This window comes from Microcaecilia unicolor, chromosome 14, assembly GCF_901765095.1.
Source record: "Microcaecilia unicolor chromosome 14, aMicUni1.1, whole genome shotgun sequence".
Lineage (NCBI taxonomy): Eukaryota > Metazoa > Chordata > Amphibia > Gymnophiona > Siphonopidae > Microcaecilia > Microcaecilia unicolor.
In genome coordinates this window covers 47,040,416-47,058,564 of record NC_044044.1, presented here as the reverse complement: position 1 = coordinate 47,058,564, position 18,149 = coordinate 47,040,416, and the positions used below count along the sequence as shown (strand labels likewise).

At 44.6% G+C, this 18,149-nt stretch overlaps 1 protein-coding gene across 1 annotated transcript in view; it reads right to left on the bottom strand.

The window, feature by feature from the left end:
* Positions 1–18,149, bottom strand: part of NTRK1 (neurotrophic receptor tyrosine kinase 1) — a 98,271-nt gene that overhangs the window by 45,204 nt on the left and 34,918 nt on the right. Inside the window, exons 2-7 of the mRNA XM_030188231.1 lie at positions 15,023–15,097; positions 12,113–12,184; positions 10,463–10,531; positions 8,476–8,630; positions 7,536–7,678; positions 844–979 (exon numbers count right to left, since the gene is read on the bottom strand). Coding sequence (XP_030044091.1) covers positions 844–979; positions 7,536–7,678; positions 8,476–8,630; positions 10,463–10,531; positions 12,113–12,184; positions 15,023–15,097 — 650 coding nt within the window. The remainder of the gene's footprint in view (positions 1–843; positions 980–7,535; positions 7,679–8,475; positions 8,631–10,462; positions 10,532–12,112; positions 12,185–15,022; positions 15,098–18,149) is intronic.

Genomic DNA, 18,149 nt, shown 5'->3' with positions numbered 1-18,149 from the left:
AACCTTTCAGTTCTACATTGGGGAAGGCAGACAGAAAATGTTCATTTTGTATCGCTTCCCATGTTGTTTACAGGAATTTATTTCTGGCTTTCTGGGTTAGCACCGAAGCCCTTACTGGGTGCCGCACAGCCATTTTTTTAAAGAACATGGAAATCTGCTTTTTACGCACTGCGGTAAAACGGGACCTCAGCATGTGTCAAAAACATGCGCCGATGCCAGCCCAGGCCCCCTTTTGCCACAGCTTCATAAAAGGACCCCTTAACCGGTTACATGAGAGCCAGCTCCGCAAACCCAGAAATTCAATGTTGGAGCCCGGACATGGTCCAGCATTGAATTGCTGGGACATAACAATGAATATCAGCCACATGACAGACTTGATCGACCTACCAACTGGAAACACATCCGAATCAACACGAACATACCTACATCTGCACTACCCAAGCTGCAAAGGACTCAAATACAAATCGACGTACGCGTCCAGTTTTTCCTACATAAGCACACAACTGTGGAACGCATTACCAAGAGCCTTGAAAACTACGAACGACCACCTAAACTTCCGGAAAACACCGATCCAACATAAATGCCTGATCTCTGCAACACAACAAAACTAAAGAACGTAATGGACATAACACAACTCTTCCGTTGTACGATTCCCTAGTGTGGTGTGCCACATGAACTTTATCTTACCACAATATCACTTTGCATTTGTTTACACCGGAGTCTGCAAACGCCTCTCCGGTACTATGTAAGCCACATCGAGCCTACAAATAGGTGGGAAAACGTGGGATACAAATGTAACAAATAAAATAAATAGGTCCTAAAAGTGGGGTACTGTATACTCACACAGCACGTTCAGTTGCACCGAGTCCACGGTGAACCCCGCTTCGCTTTCCGCTATGCATGTGATATTCCTCTTGTTAAAGCTGGAAGAGACGTTGAAGAGTTGGAGGGTGGCTTCTGCCTCCGGATCCTCCGGACTCTGTGATGGGAAGAGAGAAAAAAAAATACAAATTGTAGTTTCTCCATTAGGAGTGGAGGAGTGGCCTAGTGGTTAGGGTGGTGGACTCTGGTCCTGAGGAACTGAGTTCGATTCCCGCTTCAGGCACAGGCACCTCCTTGTGACTCTGGGCAAGTCACTTAACCCTCCATTGCCCCATGTAAGACGCATTGAGCCTGCCATGAGTGGGAAAGCGCAGGGTACAAATGTAACAAAAATAAAATAGATACTATTGGAGATTCTACATGGAATGTTGCTACTATTGGAGATTCTACATGGAATGTTGCTACTATCGGAGATTCTACATGGAATGTTGCTACTATTGGAGATTCTACATGGAATAAATATCAATATATCAACATTTTGAAACAATTGGAATTTCAACATCATCAAGAGTCAACTGAAATCTGTTTGCTCTCATCCACCAAGAAGGCTCACACTCAAAAAAGTCATTTTTACTGTACCTTTCAAAGGAAAATAAAACGGAATATCATCTGCATATATTTGAGATTGTATTCCTAAACAGGACAGCACATGATAGAGTGGAATCAAATATATATTAAAGAGTACTACACTCCTCCCCGTGAACTCCGTTCGCTGGGTAAATGTCTCCTGTCATCCCCCTTCTCCCCCACTGCTAACTCCTGGCTCCGTTCCTTCTATCTCGCTGCTCCCTATGCCTGGAAAAGACTCCCTGAGCCGGTACGTCAGGCTCAGTCTCTGGCTGTCTTCAAGTCTAGGCTTAAAGCCCACCTCTTTGCTACTGCTTTCGACTCCTAACCATGACTCTCTTACTCAACACCCTCACTTATCACCCCTACCACTGCAATTTCCCCACCCCTAGCTGTCTGTTCGTCTGTCCAATTTAGATTGTAAGCTCTGTTGAGCAGGGACTGTCTTTTTCATGTTCATTTGTACAGCGCTGCGTAAGCCTAGTAGCGCTATAGAAATGTTTAATAGTAGTAGTATGAGCCAAGTATAGGACAGTCAAGCCATTGTGACATCACTGATGAGGTTGGCTCTTAGGCATTGGTGGACTGAGGCATTATGACATCACAATGTCAGCTCTGGTTAAATCACCGCAGCTCCTCAGTACCTTTCCGCTCTCATCTCTCCCTACACTCCTCCCCGTGAACTCCGTTCGCTGGGTAAATGTCTCCTGTCGTCCCCCTTCTCCCCCACTGCTAACTCCCGGCTCCGTTCCTTCTATCTCGCTGCTCCCTGTGCCTGGAAAAGACTCCCTGAGCCGGTACGTCAGGCTCAGTCTCTGGCTGTCTTCAAGTCTAGGCTTAAAGCCCACCTCTTTGCTACTGCTTTTGACTCCTAACCATGACTCTCTTACTCAACACCCTCACTTATCACCCCTACCTCTGCAATTTCCCCACCCCTAGCTGTCTGTTCGTCTGTCCAATTTAGATTGTAAGCTCTGTTGAGCAGGGACTGTCTTTTCATGTTGATTTGTACAGCGCTGCGTAAGTCTAGTAGCGGTATAGAAATGTTTAATAGTAGTAGTAGTATAAAGCAGATCCCTGAGGGACACCCACATGATTAGGAAATCAATTAGAAAAAATCATTACCACACTGTACTCAATAACAACAATTTGGCAAAAAAAAGACTTAAACCAGTGCAAAGCTGAGTTCTGAATTCCAAAATTCCTGAGTCTATCTTTTAATATGTCGTGTTGAATTGTATTAAAAGCAGCAGGGATGTCCAACATGACCATCACATAGTCCTCTCCATGATCAAAACCAGCTCTTATGGAGACTGACACCGTCCATCAAAGAAGTCTCAGTAGAATGTTTTTGGTCGAAAGCCATATTGGATTGGGTCCAATAAGTTGTTAGGGACTGTCTCTCCATGTTCAAGTGTGAAGCGCTGCGTACGTCCGGTAGCGCTATAGAAATGATAAGTAGTAGTAGTAGAATCTAAGAAATCCTGCGATTGATTCAATGCTACTTTCTCCAATATTTCTACAAGAAATATATGAGAAGAAATAGGATGATAGTTACTCACTAAGGGCCTCTTTTACAAAGCCGAACTACTGATTCTCAGTGCGGCAAATGAGAGAAGGCTCATTCAGTTCCCATGGGCTTCCTCTCATTTGCCGCGCAGGAATCGCTAATGCATCTTTGTAAAAGAAACCCTAAATCAGGGTCCAGTTTGTCATTCTTGAAAAGAGGATGGACTGAAGCCCCTTTCAACGTATCAGGAATCATTCCTTCTCTCAGAGAGCTGGTAACCATAGCAGTAATAAAATCTAACATGTCCGTCTTCAAGAATTTAAGGGGCCCTTTGACTAAGGCGTGCCGAAAAATGGCCTGCGCTGTTGCAGGCACGCGTATTGGGCGTGCACACGCATGTTCATTTTTTTCGGCGCGCCTGCAAAAAAGGCCTTTCTTCGGCCGAAAATGGACGTGCGGCAAAATAAAAATTGGCGCGCGTCCGTTTTGGACCTGAGACCTTACTGCCGCCCACTGACTTAGCGGTAAGGTCTCACGCATTAACCGTACAGTACTCATCAGCACGTACACTGCTGATTACTGCCCGGTGCCAGAAAACAAAAAATATTTTCCGATGCGCGTATTGGACGCACGTAAAAATTAGAATTACCGCCAAGGGCACGCGGTAGTTCTACTTTCACACGTGTTCTATGCGCGTAGGTGCCTATGCACCTTAGTAAAAAGGAAAAACAAAAGAGCAGATCGTCTGTGGGGGAGGGAGGCATTCCTGAACAAACCAGAGCGCAGGTCCTTCACAAGATGCGGTAAACTCTGGTCCAACACGCGCACCTACACTACCACAAGCCACTTTTTACCGCAGCTTAGTAAAGGGGCCCCTTTATATTTAAAAAAAAAAAAGCAGGCCAATTTGAAGAAAACTGTAGCCTCAATAGGAAAGCAATGAAGTTTAACATAGAATGATGAAATTCTACCAAATTTGGTTAAGCCAAAAATCAAGATGTACTGCTGTGTTCTGCACAGTCTGTAACCTTTTCAGTTGACGCTTAGTGTAACCCAAGGTTACAGTAATCTAATTGTGATAGCAGCAGAGCCTGTACCAAAAGTCTACATTGATCTATGTCAAAGTAATTTCACATATAACGAAGTTTCCTCATCAACAGAAACAATTTCGTCACCTAGAATATAACAAAGTTTCCTCACCAACAGAAACAATTTCGTCACTAAAGAAGCGATTTGGGCTTCCATAGAGACAGAGCTGTCAACCAGAATACCCAAGGATTTTATCAGTGGAAATAACTTGCATTCTACTCAACCGATACAGATGGAATTAGGAATAAAGAATCTGGCTTATTGTCATGATGAAACAACCATTTATCTACCAAATCTATACAGTCTTGTGCCCTAAAAGGGTCAATCTCTGTACTAGAGGTCAATAGAATAAATACTGAGGGGTCCTTTTACAAAGGCACATTGAAAAATGGCTTGCGGTAGCGTAGGCATGGGTTTTGGGCGCTCGCCGATCCATTTTTTAGCATGCCTGTAAAAAAGGCCTTTTTGGGGGGGGAGGGGGCAAAAAATGGACGTGTGGCAAAATCAAAATTGCCACGTGTCCATTTTGGGTCTGCGACCTTACCGCCACCCATTGACTTAGCAATAAGGTCTCATGCATTAACCAGGCGGTCATGGTCAGCACGAATACACTGCCGATCACCGCCTGGTTAGCACCACGAGTTGGAAAATAAAAAATTATTTTCTGGCGCGCATATCGGACTCGCATAAAAAATGGAATTATCGCCCGGGCCACGTGGTAGCCGGGCAGTAGTTCCAAATTGGCGCACCTAGGCGCCTACGTGGCTTAGTAAAAAGGCCCTTAAGCTTCTAACAATTCTAAATAATTCATGTGATGAAGATGGTGCAGAACAGATTGACTTGTCAAATTATTCTTTTTAGCTAACAAAGGGACCTTTTTACAGAGCAATGGCAAGCCCAATGCGAGCTTATTGCAAGCTAATCTGAAAGTACCACTCAAGCACAGACTCTAGTCCCAGTGAAAGGGGACTGGCACAGTCAGTAGACCTGAAGGAGTGAGATAGGTACAGATTGAACATAACTATAGTAGGATGGATATTTGGAAAAGATAAAAAGGGGCATAATCGAACGGGGACGACTAAGGGCGCCCATCTCTAAAGACGTCCGGCGAAGGGGCGAGGAAACCCGCATTATCAAAACAAGATGGACGTCCATCTTTCATTTCGATAATACGGTCAGGGATGCCCAATTCTCAACATTTAGGTCGACCTCAGAGATGGTCGACCTAAATGTTGAGACGGTCGACCTTAGAGATGGTCATCTCTGGTTTTCGGCCATAATGGAAACCGAGGAAACCCATCTCAAAAACGACCAAATCCAAGCCCTTTGGTCGTGGGAGGCGCCAGCATTTGTAGTGCACTGGTCCCCCTGACATGTCAGGACACCAACTGGGCACCCTAGGGGACACTGCAGTGGACTTCACAAATTGCTCCCAGCTGCATAGCTCCCTTACCTTCGGTGCTGAGCCTCCTAACCCCCCCCCCCCAAACCCACTCCCCACAACTGTACAACACTACCATAGCCCTAAGGGGTGAAGGGGGGCACCTACATGTGGGTATAATGGGTTTCTAGTGGGTTTTGAAGGGCTCGCATTTACCAGCACAAGTGTAACAGGTAGGGGGGGATGAGCCTGGGTCTGCCTGCCTGAAGTGCACTGCACCCACTAAAACTGCTCCAGGGACCTGCATACCGCTGTTAGGGAGCTGGGTATGACATTTGAGGCTGGCAAAAAATATTTTTAAATTTTTTTTAGGGTGGGAGGGGGTTGGTGACCACTGGAAGAGTAAGGGGAGGTCATTCCCGAGTCCCTCCGGTGGTCATCTGGTCAGTTTGGGCACCTTTTTGAGGCTTGGTCGTGAAAAAGAATGGACCAAGTAAAGTCGACCAAATGCTCGTCAGGGACGCCCTAATTTTTTCCATTATTAGCTGAGGACGCCCATGTGTTAAGCATGCCCCAGTTCCGCCTTCACTACGCCTTCGACACGCCCCTGTAAACTTTGGTCGTCCCCGCGGCGGACTGCAGTTGAGGGCGCCCAAAATCAGCTTTCGATTATGCCGATTTGGGCGACCCTGAGAGAAGGACGCCCATCTCCCGATTTGTGTCAGAAGATGGGTGCCCTTCTCTTTCGAAAATGCCCCTGAAAGTGAAAAAGAATTACATAGCTATAAAATCAACATACAATGAAGTAAGATAACATTTAAGATCAATGGGGATTAGATTGAGCCAAACGTAGCTCTACTGGTTTCCATATATCTTTCATTTCTTTATATCTGTTTGATTTTTCAGTTGATTTCCGTTCAGATTTGAAAGTCTGGCAGATAAAGTACCACCAGTATGCAGAATTTAGATTGGTTTAGTAGCACTTTTCCAAATACCTAAAACCATTTGAATAGTAAGAGCAATTAGAATATTATACAGAATTTGGTGGGTGGGGGGATAATCCTAAATTTGAGAAAGAGGATCTTAAAAATTTATCAGCAGGAGTAGGTATAACTATAATGTTAAGATTTGTTTTGTATAATTTGCCAAATTTCCTCGTCCCCCATCTTGCTTGCCTCTACACACTTCAGTTGCCCTCAAAAATGCTAAAATAAATCTGTTTAAGTCTTATTCTTCCTTGTTCTTCTTTGTGAAACCTGCACATTTTCCAAGGGTCAGGACATGGCCGTATCCAAAGGCTCTGAAGGAAACAAATTGTACTTGGTGCCATTTTTGAACCTAAATAAGTACATAAGTATTGCCATACTGGGAAAGACCAAAGGTCCATCAAGCCCAGCATCCTGTTTCCAACAGTGGCCAATCCAGGTCACAAATACCTGGCAAGATCCCAAAAAAGTACAAAACATTTTATACTGCTTATCCCAGAAATAGTGGATTTTCCCAAGTCCATTTAATAATGGTCTATGGACTTTTCCTTTAGGAAGCCATTCAAACCTTTTTTAAACTCCACTAAGCTAACCGCCTCTACCACATTCTCTGGCAATGAATTCCAGAGTTTAATTGCACGTTGAGTGATGAAACATTTTCTCCAATTCCTTTTAAATTTACTACATTGTATCTTCATCGCATGCCCCCTAGTCCTAGTATTTTTGGAAAGCATGAACAGACGCTTCACATCTAACCGTTCAACTCCACTCATTATTTTATAGACCTCTATCATATCTCCCCTCAGCCGCCTTTTCTCCAAGCTGAAGAGCCCTAGCCGCTTTAGCCTTTCCTCATAGGGAAGTTGTCCCATCCCCTTTATCATTTTCGTTGCCCTTCTCTGCACCTTTTCTAATTCCACTATATATTTTTCGAGATACGGTGACCAGAATTGAACACAATATTCGAGGTGCGGTATCACTTCCTGCCTTAAGTTCAAATTAATTATGACACTTCCTGTCTATTCTATTATGTCCCTTCTCCGATCTTTAGACAAGACAGTGGAGAAGTTCCATCCCTTATCTGATGGGTTGCGTTATGGGGACTAGTTCTGCATCTTACCTTAATTAATGAGTTGATGTCCATGCCCAGAATGTTCCAGTCTGCAGTAGGTGCAGGCTGCCCTACAGCTTCACAGAGTAGAGTCACATTCTCCCCCTCGTATAACGTGAGGTTGTCATGCTTGATGTTCACCTTGGGCAGGTCTGATGATAAGGACAAAGACAGTAATGGCTAAGGCAAAGGAAAGGATGAAAAACAATCTTACTGAACATATATAGAAAGACACTGCTTAATGGGACAGAGCCAACGTGGATTTAGCAAAAGGAAGTCTTGCTTTATCAATCTGATTTAAACATATGGGTAAGGTTGATGTTAGTGTCTCTGGATTTTCAGAAAGCATTTGACAAAGTCCCTCATGAGAGATTCCTGAATAAATTAAAAAGTCATGGAACAGGAGATCATGCTTTACTGTGGATTGGGAACTGGTTAAAAGATAGAAAACGGAGTAGGGTTAAATGATTCAATTTCTCAATGGAGAAAGGTGAAAAGTGGAGTGCCACAAGGATGTGTACTGGGATCTGCTGCTTTTTAACATATTTATAACTGATCTGGAAATGGGAACAAGTGAGGTGATTAAGGGGCCCTTTTGCTAAAGCTTAGCACATGCTAACAGACATTAGTGTGTGCTGAGTACCACATGGCCCATAGGTATAAGATAGGACGCACAGCATTTACTGCACACAAAGCTTTAGTAAAAGGGTCCCTAAATTTGCAGATGAAACAAAATTATTCAAAGTTGTTAAATTGCAGGCAGATTGCAAGAAACTGCAGGAGATCCTTGTGAGACTGGAAGACTGGACGTCCAAATGACAGGTGGATAAATGCTCATAGGAAGGAATAACTCAACACCTGAGCCATTGGTGGCTGAGGACTGGGAGAAAGATCAAGGCTATAGCTTGAGTGTGTGTAGTAGGTGTGATCTTCAGATGATGATACTTACCACAGTTGAGGATGTCCATTTCTTCCAGCAGGATTTCTGTACTGTTCACCCAGCAGCTCAGGGACTGATTGCCCAAGTCGGCCCATTCCCTCTTTTGTAAGTATTGCACCCAGTAAATCTTGCACGTGCACTCGAAGGGGTTATCCAGCAAAATTCTTGGGAATAAGAAAAACACAAGGACAGACCTCAGAAAAACATTCCGTCCAGGCAAATGAGACTTCGGTTGCATGTGGCTGACTGAAGCTGGCACCTGCCTTTCTTGGTAATCTTGGCAAGACGACCAAAGGAGGACTAATTCAAATAGTTTGACAGCCTGTAAGATGCCCCAGGAAAAGACTGATACAAAACAACAGGTGTGTTCAGCTTGTATCAATGCTTCCTGTGTTATGCCTGTTCAGTGGTGGAACAGTGTGTGTGTGGATATGTGTATGAAGCTTCTACTAATGCTACCTGTGCTATGCCTGTTCTGCGATGGGGCAGAGTGTTTGCTGCCTGTGCTATGCCTGTTCAGTGGTGGAACAGTGTGTGTGTGGATATGTGTATGAAGCTTCTACTAATGCTACCTGTGCTATGCCTGTTCTGCGATGGGGCAGAGTGTTTGCTGCCTGTGCTATGCCTGTTCAGTGGTGGAACAGTGTGTGTGTGGATATGTGTATGAAGCTTCTACTAATGCTACCTGTGCTATGCCTGTTCTGCGATGGGGCAGAGTGTTTGCTGCCTGTGCTATGCCTGTTCAGTGGTGGAACAGTGTGTGTGTGGATATGTGTATGAAGCTTCTACTAATGCTACCTGTGCTATGCCTGTTCTGCGATGGAGCAGACTGTTTGCTGCCTGTGCTATGCCTGTTCAGTGGTGAGGCAGCATGTCTGTGGGTCTATGTGAGAAGCTTGAACTGCTGCTGCCTGTTTTGTGGAGGGGCAGCGGGACTTGTCTTACTGCTGTCTCTGCTATGCCTGTTCTACGATAGGACTCTGTGCATGTGTGAGTGAAACCTGCACTGCTGCTTATGTTCCACCTATTCTGTTGTAGGGCAGTGTGGGGTCCTTTTCCTAAGTTGCGCTGAAAAATGGCCTGCGCTAGTGTAGGCAAGTGTTTTGGACAAGTGCAGGTCCATTTTTCAGCGTGCCTTTTTTTGGGGGGCCAAAAATGAACGTGCGGCAAAATAAAAATTGGCTCGCGGCCATTTTGGGCCTCAGATCTTCCCGCCATCCACTCACTTAGCAGTAAGGTCTCACACGTTAACCGGGTGGTAATCGTCAGCACGTGTGCATTACCGATTACCGCCCAGTTAACATCACACGTCAGAAAAATATATATATTTTCCGACGTGCATAACGGACGTGTGTAAAGAATGGAATTACTGCCCAGGGCAGGCAGTAGCCAGGTGGTAGTTCCAAATAGACACTCACTGGACACGCTTAGGCACCTACGAGCCTTAGTAAAAGGGCCCTTGTATGTGCCTGGGGCAGTGTGTCAGGGAAGCTGGTACTGCTGAGTCCATTCAGTGCCAGTGGAGTGAATGTTCAACTCTCCCCTGCATGTGTTTCATCAAGATCATGAACTGTTTAGTCTCCCTGCACGTCATGTTCACTTGGTTTCCTGGCTGATCCCAAGATATCAATCCTGGGACAACTACATAGAATTATGAGTGTTGTATTTTGTAGTGTTGCATCTTTGTGAGTAACTGAATTAAATCAACATTTTGGAGGCTATATTTGCCCTACTGCATCTACAGACTAGCTCCAATTTCCCATAACCAAAAAGCAGCAACCATAAGAAGCAATGGAGGTGAAACCAGGAACAGGTCTACCTGTCCATTACAAGCATGAGTTATCGCGATAACCAAACCTTCTGTAGGCGTCTAATTCATGATAAGCAAGAGAAACACTTGGAGGAGGAGAATAATGGCAAAAACGATCGTGAAATTCAGGAAGGGGTGGAGTGATCAGATGGATGTGGGACAGGGAGGGAGGAAACATCCACTTACAGCTCTTGGAGAGCCAGAGGGTAAAATGTTCTCCAGGAGACCGAGGACAGGGAGTTGGAGGACAAGTTTCTGTGGGAAAAAAGGAAAAGATCACCCATTATTTTTTGGTTTCACATCCATAATCCAACCAACTTTAATAATTCAACACTGGTTTATGGTGATTTCTTGTGGTAGGCAAGGTTGCTGCCATTCAGGAACAAACATAGACCTACCAATAAGAAACACACTCAGATCAGCATGAACATACCTAAATCTCCTCTACCCAAGCTGCAAAGGACTCAAATACAAATCATCTATGGAGAAGCCCCTTCCTATATGGACACTCTCATTAACCTGCCGCCCAGGAATTCCCAACGGTCGGCCCGCTCATACCTCAATCTTCACTACCTGACACCTCGTAGCCTCAAATATAAGACCACCTATGGTTCCTCTTTCCCATTTCTCAGCACTCAATTATGGAACAGTCTGCCTCGAGAGGTCAAACTCATTCCACATCACCCAACCTTTAAGAAGCAACTCAAGACCTTCCTTTTCGGCAGAGCATATGCTGTGAGCCCTTCTGGTGCCACGCCCTCCTAGCTCACGGCTCTCTTTGTGATCATTTTCAACTCCCCCTCATCCTTTTCCTTCACTGTTATTTCTTTCTTCCTCTGGTGACCTTGTATATTGTACTGTTGTTTGCTTATTAACTATTGTACGCCACATTGAGCCTGCCCTTGGGCGGGAATACTGTGGGATATAAATGTCATAAATAAATAAATAAACGTATGCATCCAGCTTCTCCTACATCAGCACACAACTGTAAACCGCTTTGAATGTAGTTGCAAAAACCACAGAAAGGCATTATATCAAGTCCCATAAACAAAATTCATGCAGAATCTCAAAGAGTAGCAACATTCCATGTAGAATCCCAAAGAATAGCAAGATTCCGGAATCCCAGCCTATTTGAGATTCTACATGGAATGTTGCTACTGTTTGAGGTTCCACATGGAACGTTGTTAGTGGAGGAGTAGCCTAGTGGTTAGTGTGGTGGACTTTGATCCTGGGTAACTGGGTTCAATTCCCACTGCAGCTCCTTGTGACTCTGGGCAAGTCACTTAACCCTCCATTGCCCCTGGTACAAAATAAGTACCTGAATATATGTAAACCGCTTTGAATGTAGTTGCAAAAACCTCAGAAAGGCGGTATTATCAAGTCCCATTTCCCTTTCCCTAATAACATATTCTATTGACAAATAGTGAACACTCCATCAGAGACGGCACTCTATTAACAATGTCCTGTCTAATATTCAAAGCGAGTTAACCGGTTGGGAAGGGCGGCAAACTGGATTAACTCATGTGTTTGTGGCTACCTAGTAAATTTCAGCAGCACTTAGGATCCGATGCTTGGAACATTTGTTTTAGACCAGTTGTAGCCCGTCTGAAGCAAACATTATTTAACGTGTAATGCACAAACGGGTTCTGTGTCCTTTTTTTCCATTCCCCTTAGCAGCTACCGACAACCCTATGCAAATGCATTGCAACGAGTTCATTAATATTAAAATGAGCATTCTGAGAGCAATGCACAGACCTGTCCTTAATGTGGAGCAGTCCACTTGCACTACATAGTGCAAGCAAACTGTACCCCACTTCCAAGCAAATGTTTACTCACATGTGTGTCATCCTGGGGTTCATCTGGAAGGCATCTTCAGAGATGTTCTGCAACCCAGTGAAAGAAATGGTTCTGCAACAGAGGAGACCTGGCATGTTATATCTTTCAGCTCAGAGAAATGCCACACTGGCCACAAACTACACCATGGTACCTCTAGAGACTTCCCAAAAACCCTTCCGCTGAACTTTGGTGAAGCCTGAAATGGGACTTACCAAATGGTTGTCACCTCAGGTCCCTAAACCAGACTACACTGGAACTTACCTATGATACCATGTTACTATGAGTCGATAGATTGATCATTTGAATCAGCTATTGATAACTTAAGCTTTAAGGTGTACAAAAAATCTGCAATTGTATTAGCATTATTGTGGGTCTCGAGCTGGCAGACAAAGAGGGGCATAATCAAAAGGGGCGCCCAAGTTTTCCAGAGGACGTCCTTGCAGGACGTCCTGGCAAAGCAGTGGGGAAACCCGTATTATCAAAACAAGATGGGCTTCTATCTTTCGTTTCAATAATACAGTCGGGGACGCCCAAATCTTGACATTTAGGTCGTCCCTAGAGATGGTCATTCTTAGTCTTGGTCGTTTCTGATTTTCGGCGATAATGGAAACTAAGGACACCCATCTCAGAAACGACCAAATGCAAGCCCTTTGGTCATGGGAGGAGCCAGCATTCGTAGTGCATTGGTCCCCCTCACATGCCAGGACACCAACCGGGCACCCTAAGGAGCACTGCAGTGGACTTCAGAAAAAGCTCCCAGGTACATAGCTCCCTTACCTTTGGTGCTGAGCCCCCCCAAACCTCCCCCAAAACCCACTACCATAGCCCTTATGGGTGAAGGGGGGCACCTACATTTACCACCAGAAGTGTAACAGGTAGGGGGGCGCCTGCCTGAAGTGCACTGCACCCACTAAAACTGCTCCAGGGACTTGCATACTGCTGTCAGGGAGCTGGGTATGACATTTGAGGCTGGCAAAAAATATTTAAAAAAAATTTTTTTAAGGTGGGAGGGGGTTACTGACCACTGGGGAGAGTAAGGGGTTTTTTCGATTATGGGTCGAGGACGCCCATGTGTTAGGCACACCCAAGTTCCGCCTTCGCTATGCCTCCAACACGCCCCTGGGAACTTTGGTCATCCCCACGACGGAAAGCAGTTGGAGACGCCCAAAATCGGCTTTCGATAATGCCGATTTAGGCGACCCTGGGAGAAGGACGCCCATCTTCTGATTTGTGTTGAAAGATGGGCGTCCTTCTCTTTCGAAAATAAGCCTGAAAGTGTTACAATGCACACTGTAGCAATAAAACTGAAAAGCCACAGAATTTATCACAGGAGTGCACAGATAACAGTGTAAGGGACCCAGTTCACCAAAGAAGTGCATGCTGTATTTATATCATTGGGAAGGGACCAGATTGCCAAAAGAGTGCACACTGCATAGATAATAGTGTAAAGGACCTGGTTCACCAAAACAATGTATGCTACATTGATAACGTAAACCAGGCACGAGTTCAAATATTTGAAAGGTATTAATCCGCAAACAAACCTTTTCCGGAGATGGGAAGGCGGTAGAATGAGAGGGCATGAAATGAGATTGAAGGGGGGCAGACTCAAGAAGAATGTCAGGAAGTATTTTTTCACGGAGAGGGTGGTGGATGCTTGGAGTGCCCTCCCGCGGGAGGTGGTGGAGATGAAAACGGTAACGGAATTCAAACATGCGTAGGATAAACATAAAGGAATCCTGTGCAGAAGGAAGGGATCCTCAGGAGCTTAGCCTAGAATGGGTGGCAGAGCTGGTGGTTTGGAGGCAGGGCTAGTGCTGGGCAGACTTATACGGTCTGTGCTAGGGCTGGTGGTTGGGAGGTGGGACTAGTGCTGGGCAGACTTATACGGTCTGTGCCAGAGCTGGTGGTGGGAGGCGGGGTTGGTGGTTGGGAGGCGGGGATAGTGCTGGACAGACTTGTACGGTCTGTGCCAGAGCTGGTGGTGGGAGGCGGGGTTGGTGGTTGGGAGGCGGGGATAGTGCTGGGCAGACTTATAGGGTCTGTGCACTGAAGAGGGCAGTACAAATAAAAAAGTAGCACATATGAATTTATCTTCTTGGGCAGACTGGATGGACCGTGCAGGTCTTTTTCTGCCGTCATCTACTATGTTTACTATGTTTACTATGTATGTGTCCTTCTTCTTTTTGGAAGTTTGCAGATTTGTTTTAGCAGGGATGGGATGTACTAGTTGAGGTTCCCAAGGGCTGCTCTGAACTTGGTGGCTTCACGCTTTCACCACATTACTAACAGACACTGTCATGGTCTAGCACAGAAGACACGTTTTGATGCAAATAGGGAAAGCAGAGATGCCAAGTTACGCAGTTCCAGGCTGGAAATTTTAGGACAAACAGACAGGACTTAATAAGGATCTGGGTTTTCTAGCTCATTATAAACCATAAAGTTTTGTTTCTCTGTTTATTTCTCTGTTTATCACCCTCCTCTCACCTTCCCACACCATCCTGTTAGAATATCAATGAAATGCTTTGATGTTTCTCTTATATATACTATCTGCTACCACATTTGCTTATTTCCGATCTGAGGAAGAAGGGCAACCTTCGAAAGCTAATCAAGAAATGTATTAAGTTATGTCCAATAAAAAAGGTTTCATCTTATTTTCTTTTCCATGTTTTATTTTGTTTGATTTCTATTGATAACCTTTAAGAGTGGACTAACACGGCTACCACACCTCTCTACTTAGGACAAACCTGGAATTCTGAACATTCCATCCCAATGCATTATGGGATGTAAGTTCAAAACTAGGACTGGCCAAAAAGTCTCCAGCCTGGACCAGGATAACTTGGCATCAATGGGAAAGGCACTTCCAGCTTCCTGGAGCTGTGACATAAGCAGCAGAGACAGAGAGAGACTCACAAGTTTTTCAGGTCTTTGAAGTTCTTCATATCAGCTTGAGTTAAGCTGCTCAGGTCCTTCTGGTTCTCAATAACACTGTTGGGGGGAAAAAACAGATTCCAGGGTGAAGATCAGAGTTCTGTCAAGTCTTATTCTGTCCAATCAATGACCTTTACCTGTCAAACCAAGCAGTTTTGTCTTCAACCCCCCCCCCCCATAACCCACTACCCACACAACTGTACAACACTACCATAGCCCTTAAGGGTAAAGGGGGCACCTAGATGTGGGTACAGTGGGTTTTGGGTGGGTTTTGGAGGGCTCACATTTACCAGCACAAGTGTAACAGGTAGGGGGGGATGGGCCTGGGTCCACCTGCCTGAAGTGCACTGCACCCACTAAAACTGCTGTAGGGACCTGCATACTGCTGTGATGGAACTGGGTATGACATTTGAGGCTGGCATAGAGGATGGCAAAAAAAGTTTTTAAAATTTTTTTGGGTGGGAGGGGGTTGGTGACCACTGGGGGAGTAAGGGGAGGTGATCCCCGATTCCCTCCAGTGGTCATCTGGTCAGTTCGGGCACTTTTTCGAGGCTTGGTCGTGAAAAAAATTGGACCAAGTAAAGTCGGCCAAATGTTCGTGAGGGACGCCCTTCTTTTTTCCATTATCGGCCGAGGACGCCCACCTCTTAACCACGCCCCCGTCCCACCTTCGGTACACTGCCGACACGCCCCCATCAACTTTGGTCGTCTCCGTGACGGAAAGCAGTTGAGGACGCCCAAAATCGGCTTTCGATTATGCCGATTTGGGCAACCTTGAGAGAAGGACGCCCATCTCCCGATTTGTGTCGGAAGATGGGCGTCCTTCTCTTTCGATTATGCCGCCGATAGTCATTTTATAAATTCAAAGATTGATTGGAAGGCAGTGGCATGGCCAGACCATTATATTGCCAATTTTACTTTGTATCTACCCTACAACCATAAAAGTCTTTTAAAGAAAAATTTAATTTTAGTCCTTGGAGGAGGATTGTTAATGAGAACTTTTGATTATACTTAATGGCACATCTGAATTTAGCAGACGTTAGCACTTCTATGCTATTAAGTAACTGGATGACCTCTGCTAGTAAAGCATTAGGGGGCCCTTTTACTTAGCCACAAAGGCACGTATGTGCATCCTACGCACGTCAAGTTGGAGTTATCGCCTGGCTACTGCGTGGTCCGGGCAGTAATTTCATTTTTTACATGCGTCCGCTAGGTGCTCCAGAAAATAATTTTTATTTTCCTGCACACGGCGGAAACTGAGCAGGTAATCATGATTCTACGTGCACAGGCGATTACCGCACAGTTACTGCATGAGACCTGACCACTAAGTCAATGGGTGGCGGTAAGGTCTCAGACCCAAAATGAATGCGCGCCAATTTTTATTTTGCCACACGTCCATTTTCGGCAAAATTTTTTTTAAAAGGCCTTTTTTTACAGGCGCGCTGAAAAATGGATCTGCGTGCGCCCAAAACACATGCCTACACCAGCACAGCCCATTTTTCAGCGCACCTTAGTAAAAGGACCCCTTGATCAGTTTCCCTTAGAAGAGCCAAAGGCTAAACCCAGAGGCAAGAAATTGCCCTGGTATTACCATTCATTGAGGGAGCTACGTAGATCAGGGCATGGAGAAAAATAATAACAAAAAATTGAAAATAAAGGAGAGTGATGATAGGTTCCTTTAAAGCAGCAGATGTTGAGACTAAAAAGATTTACTATCAGAAATTAATAGGCTATTAATAGAAATTAATAATTCTACTTTAAACTGGCCACTCTGGCAGGAAAAAGGTATATGGTCATTATCTCAAATTACTGTATGTAATGATGTGACTTCTGCTGAATCTGCTTGTCTACAATGTAATTTAACTTCACAATGCTGATTCTTGGCTTTCCCTCTCTAATGTCTATCAAAATTTGTTACAAACCACGGGTGGTCAGTCAGATGCTGCTAATCTTACTACCTTTTGTCGTACTAAGCTAATGGGTAATAGGAAAGCATCGAGAATATACAAATGTATACATGACTCTTTCACAAACCCCTGTCTTGAGCTCCAACATAGATGGGAGTTGTAACTAATATTCGGCACATCAAAATACGAAAGCGCGAAACCCCTAGGAGAAAATCTACACTGGTTCCCACTAAAAGAACGCATCACGTTCAAACTTTGCACCCTAGTCCATAAAATCATCCATGGTAACGCCCCAGCCTACATGTCAGACCTAATAGATCTACCACCCAGGAACGCAAAAAAACCTTCTCGCACATTCCTTAATCTTCATCCTCCCAAGTGTAATGGTCTGAAATACAAATTAATGCACGCATCTACCTTTTCCTATACGAGCACGCAACTCTGGAATGCGTTGCCACGTAACCTGTAAACGGTCTATGAATTGACCAGTTTCCGCAAACTATTGAAAACCTATCTCTTCGACAAGATATATCACAAAGATCAACACGTGTAACTGTATAATCTTTAAAACTTCCAGAACTGTCTTATAATGTCTTTTGCTTTATCACCATCATGTATTTGACCACCACGTAACACAAAACCCTCTGTAAACCAAATGTATATTCACTGCTGTTTCCAGTATCCATGACGAATTGTAAGCCACATTGAGACTGCAAAGAGGTGGGATAATGTGGGATACAAATGCAATAAATAAATAAATAAATTGTTCTGTCATGATGAAATTGATTGGCTAACCTTTTGGTCTAAATCCTATAGACCCACTTTCTCTGCTGGTATAACACAATCATCATTTTTTGTTCTTCATAGAGCTTATTGGACTCCTTTCAAAGTGTCTAAATTAACCAGATCAACATCTCCTCCAAAATGTTGGTCTTGTTCTGCTCCTGTCGGTCACCTGAAGCATCTACTCTTTGAATGTTCCCATGTGTCCACCTACTGGAAATTAATATGGAAAAGAATATGTCCACTGCAGCTCCTTGTGACTCTGGGCAAGTCACTTAACCCTCCATTGCCCCTGGTACAAAATAAGGACCTGAATATATGTAAACCGCTTTGAATGTAGTTGCAAAAACCTCAGAAAGGCGGTATATCAAGTCCCATTTCCCTTTCCCTTATGACATCACAATATCAGAAGTGAGCCA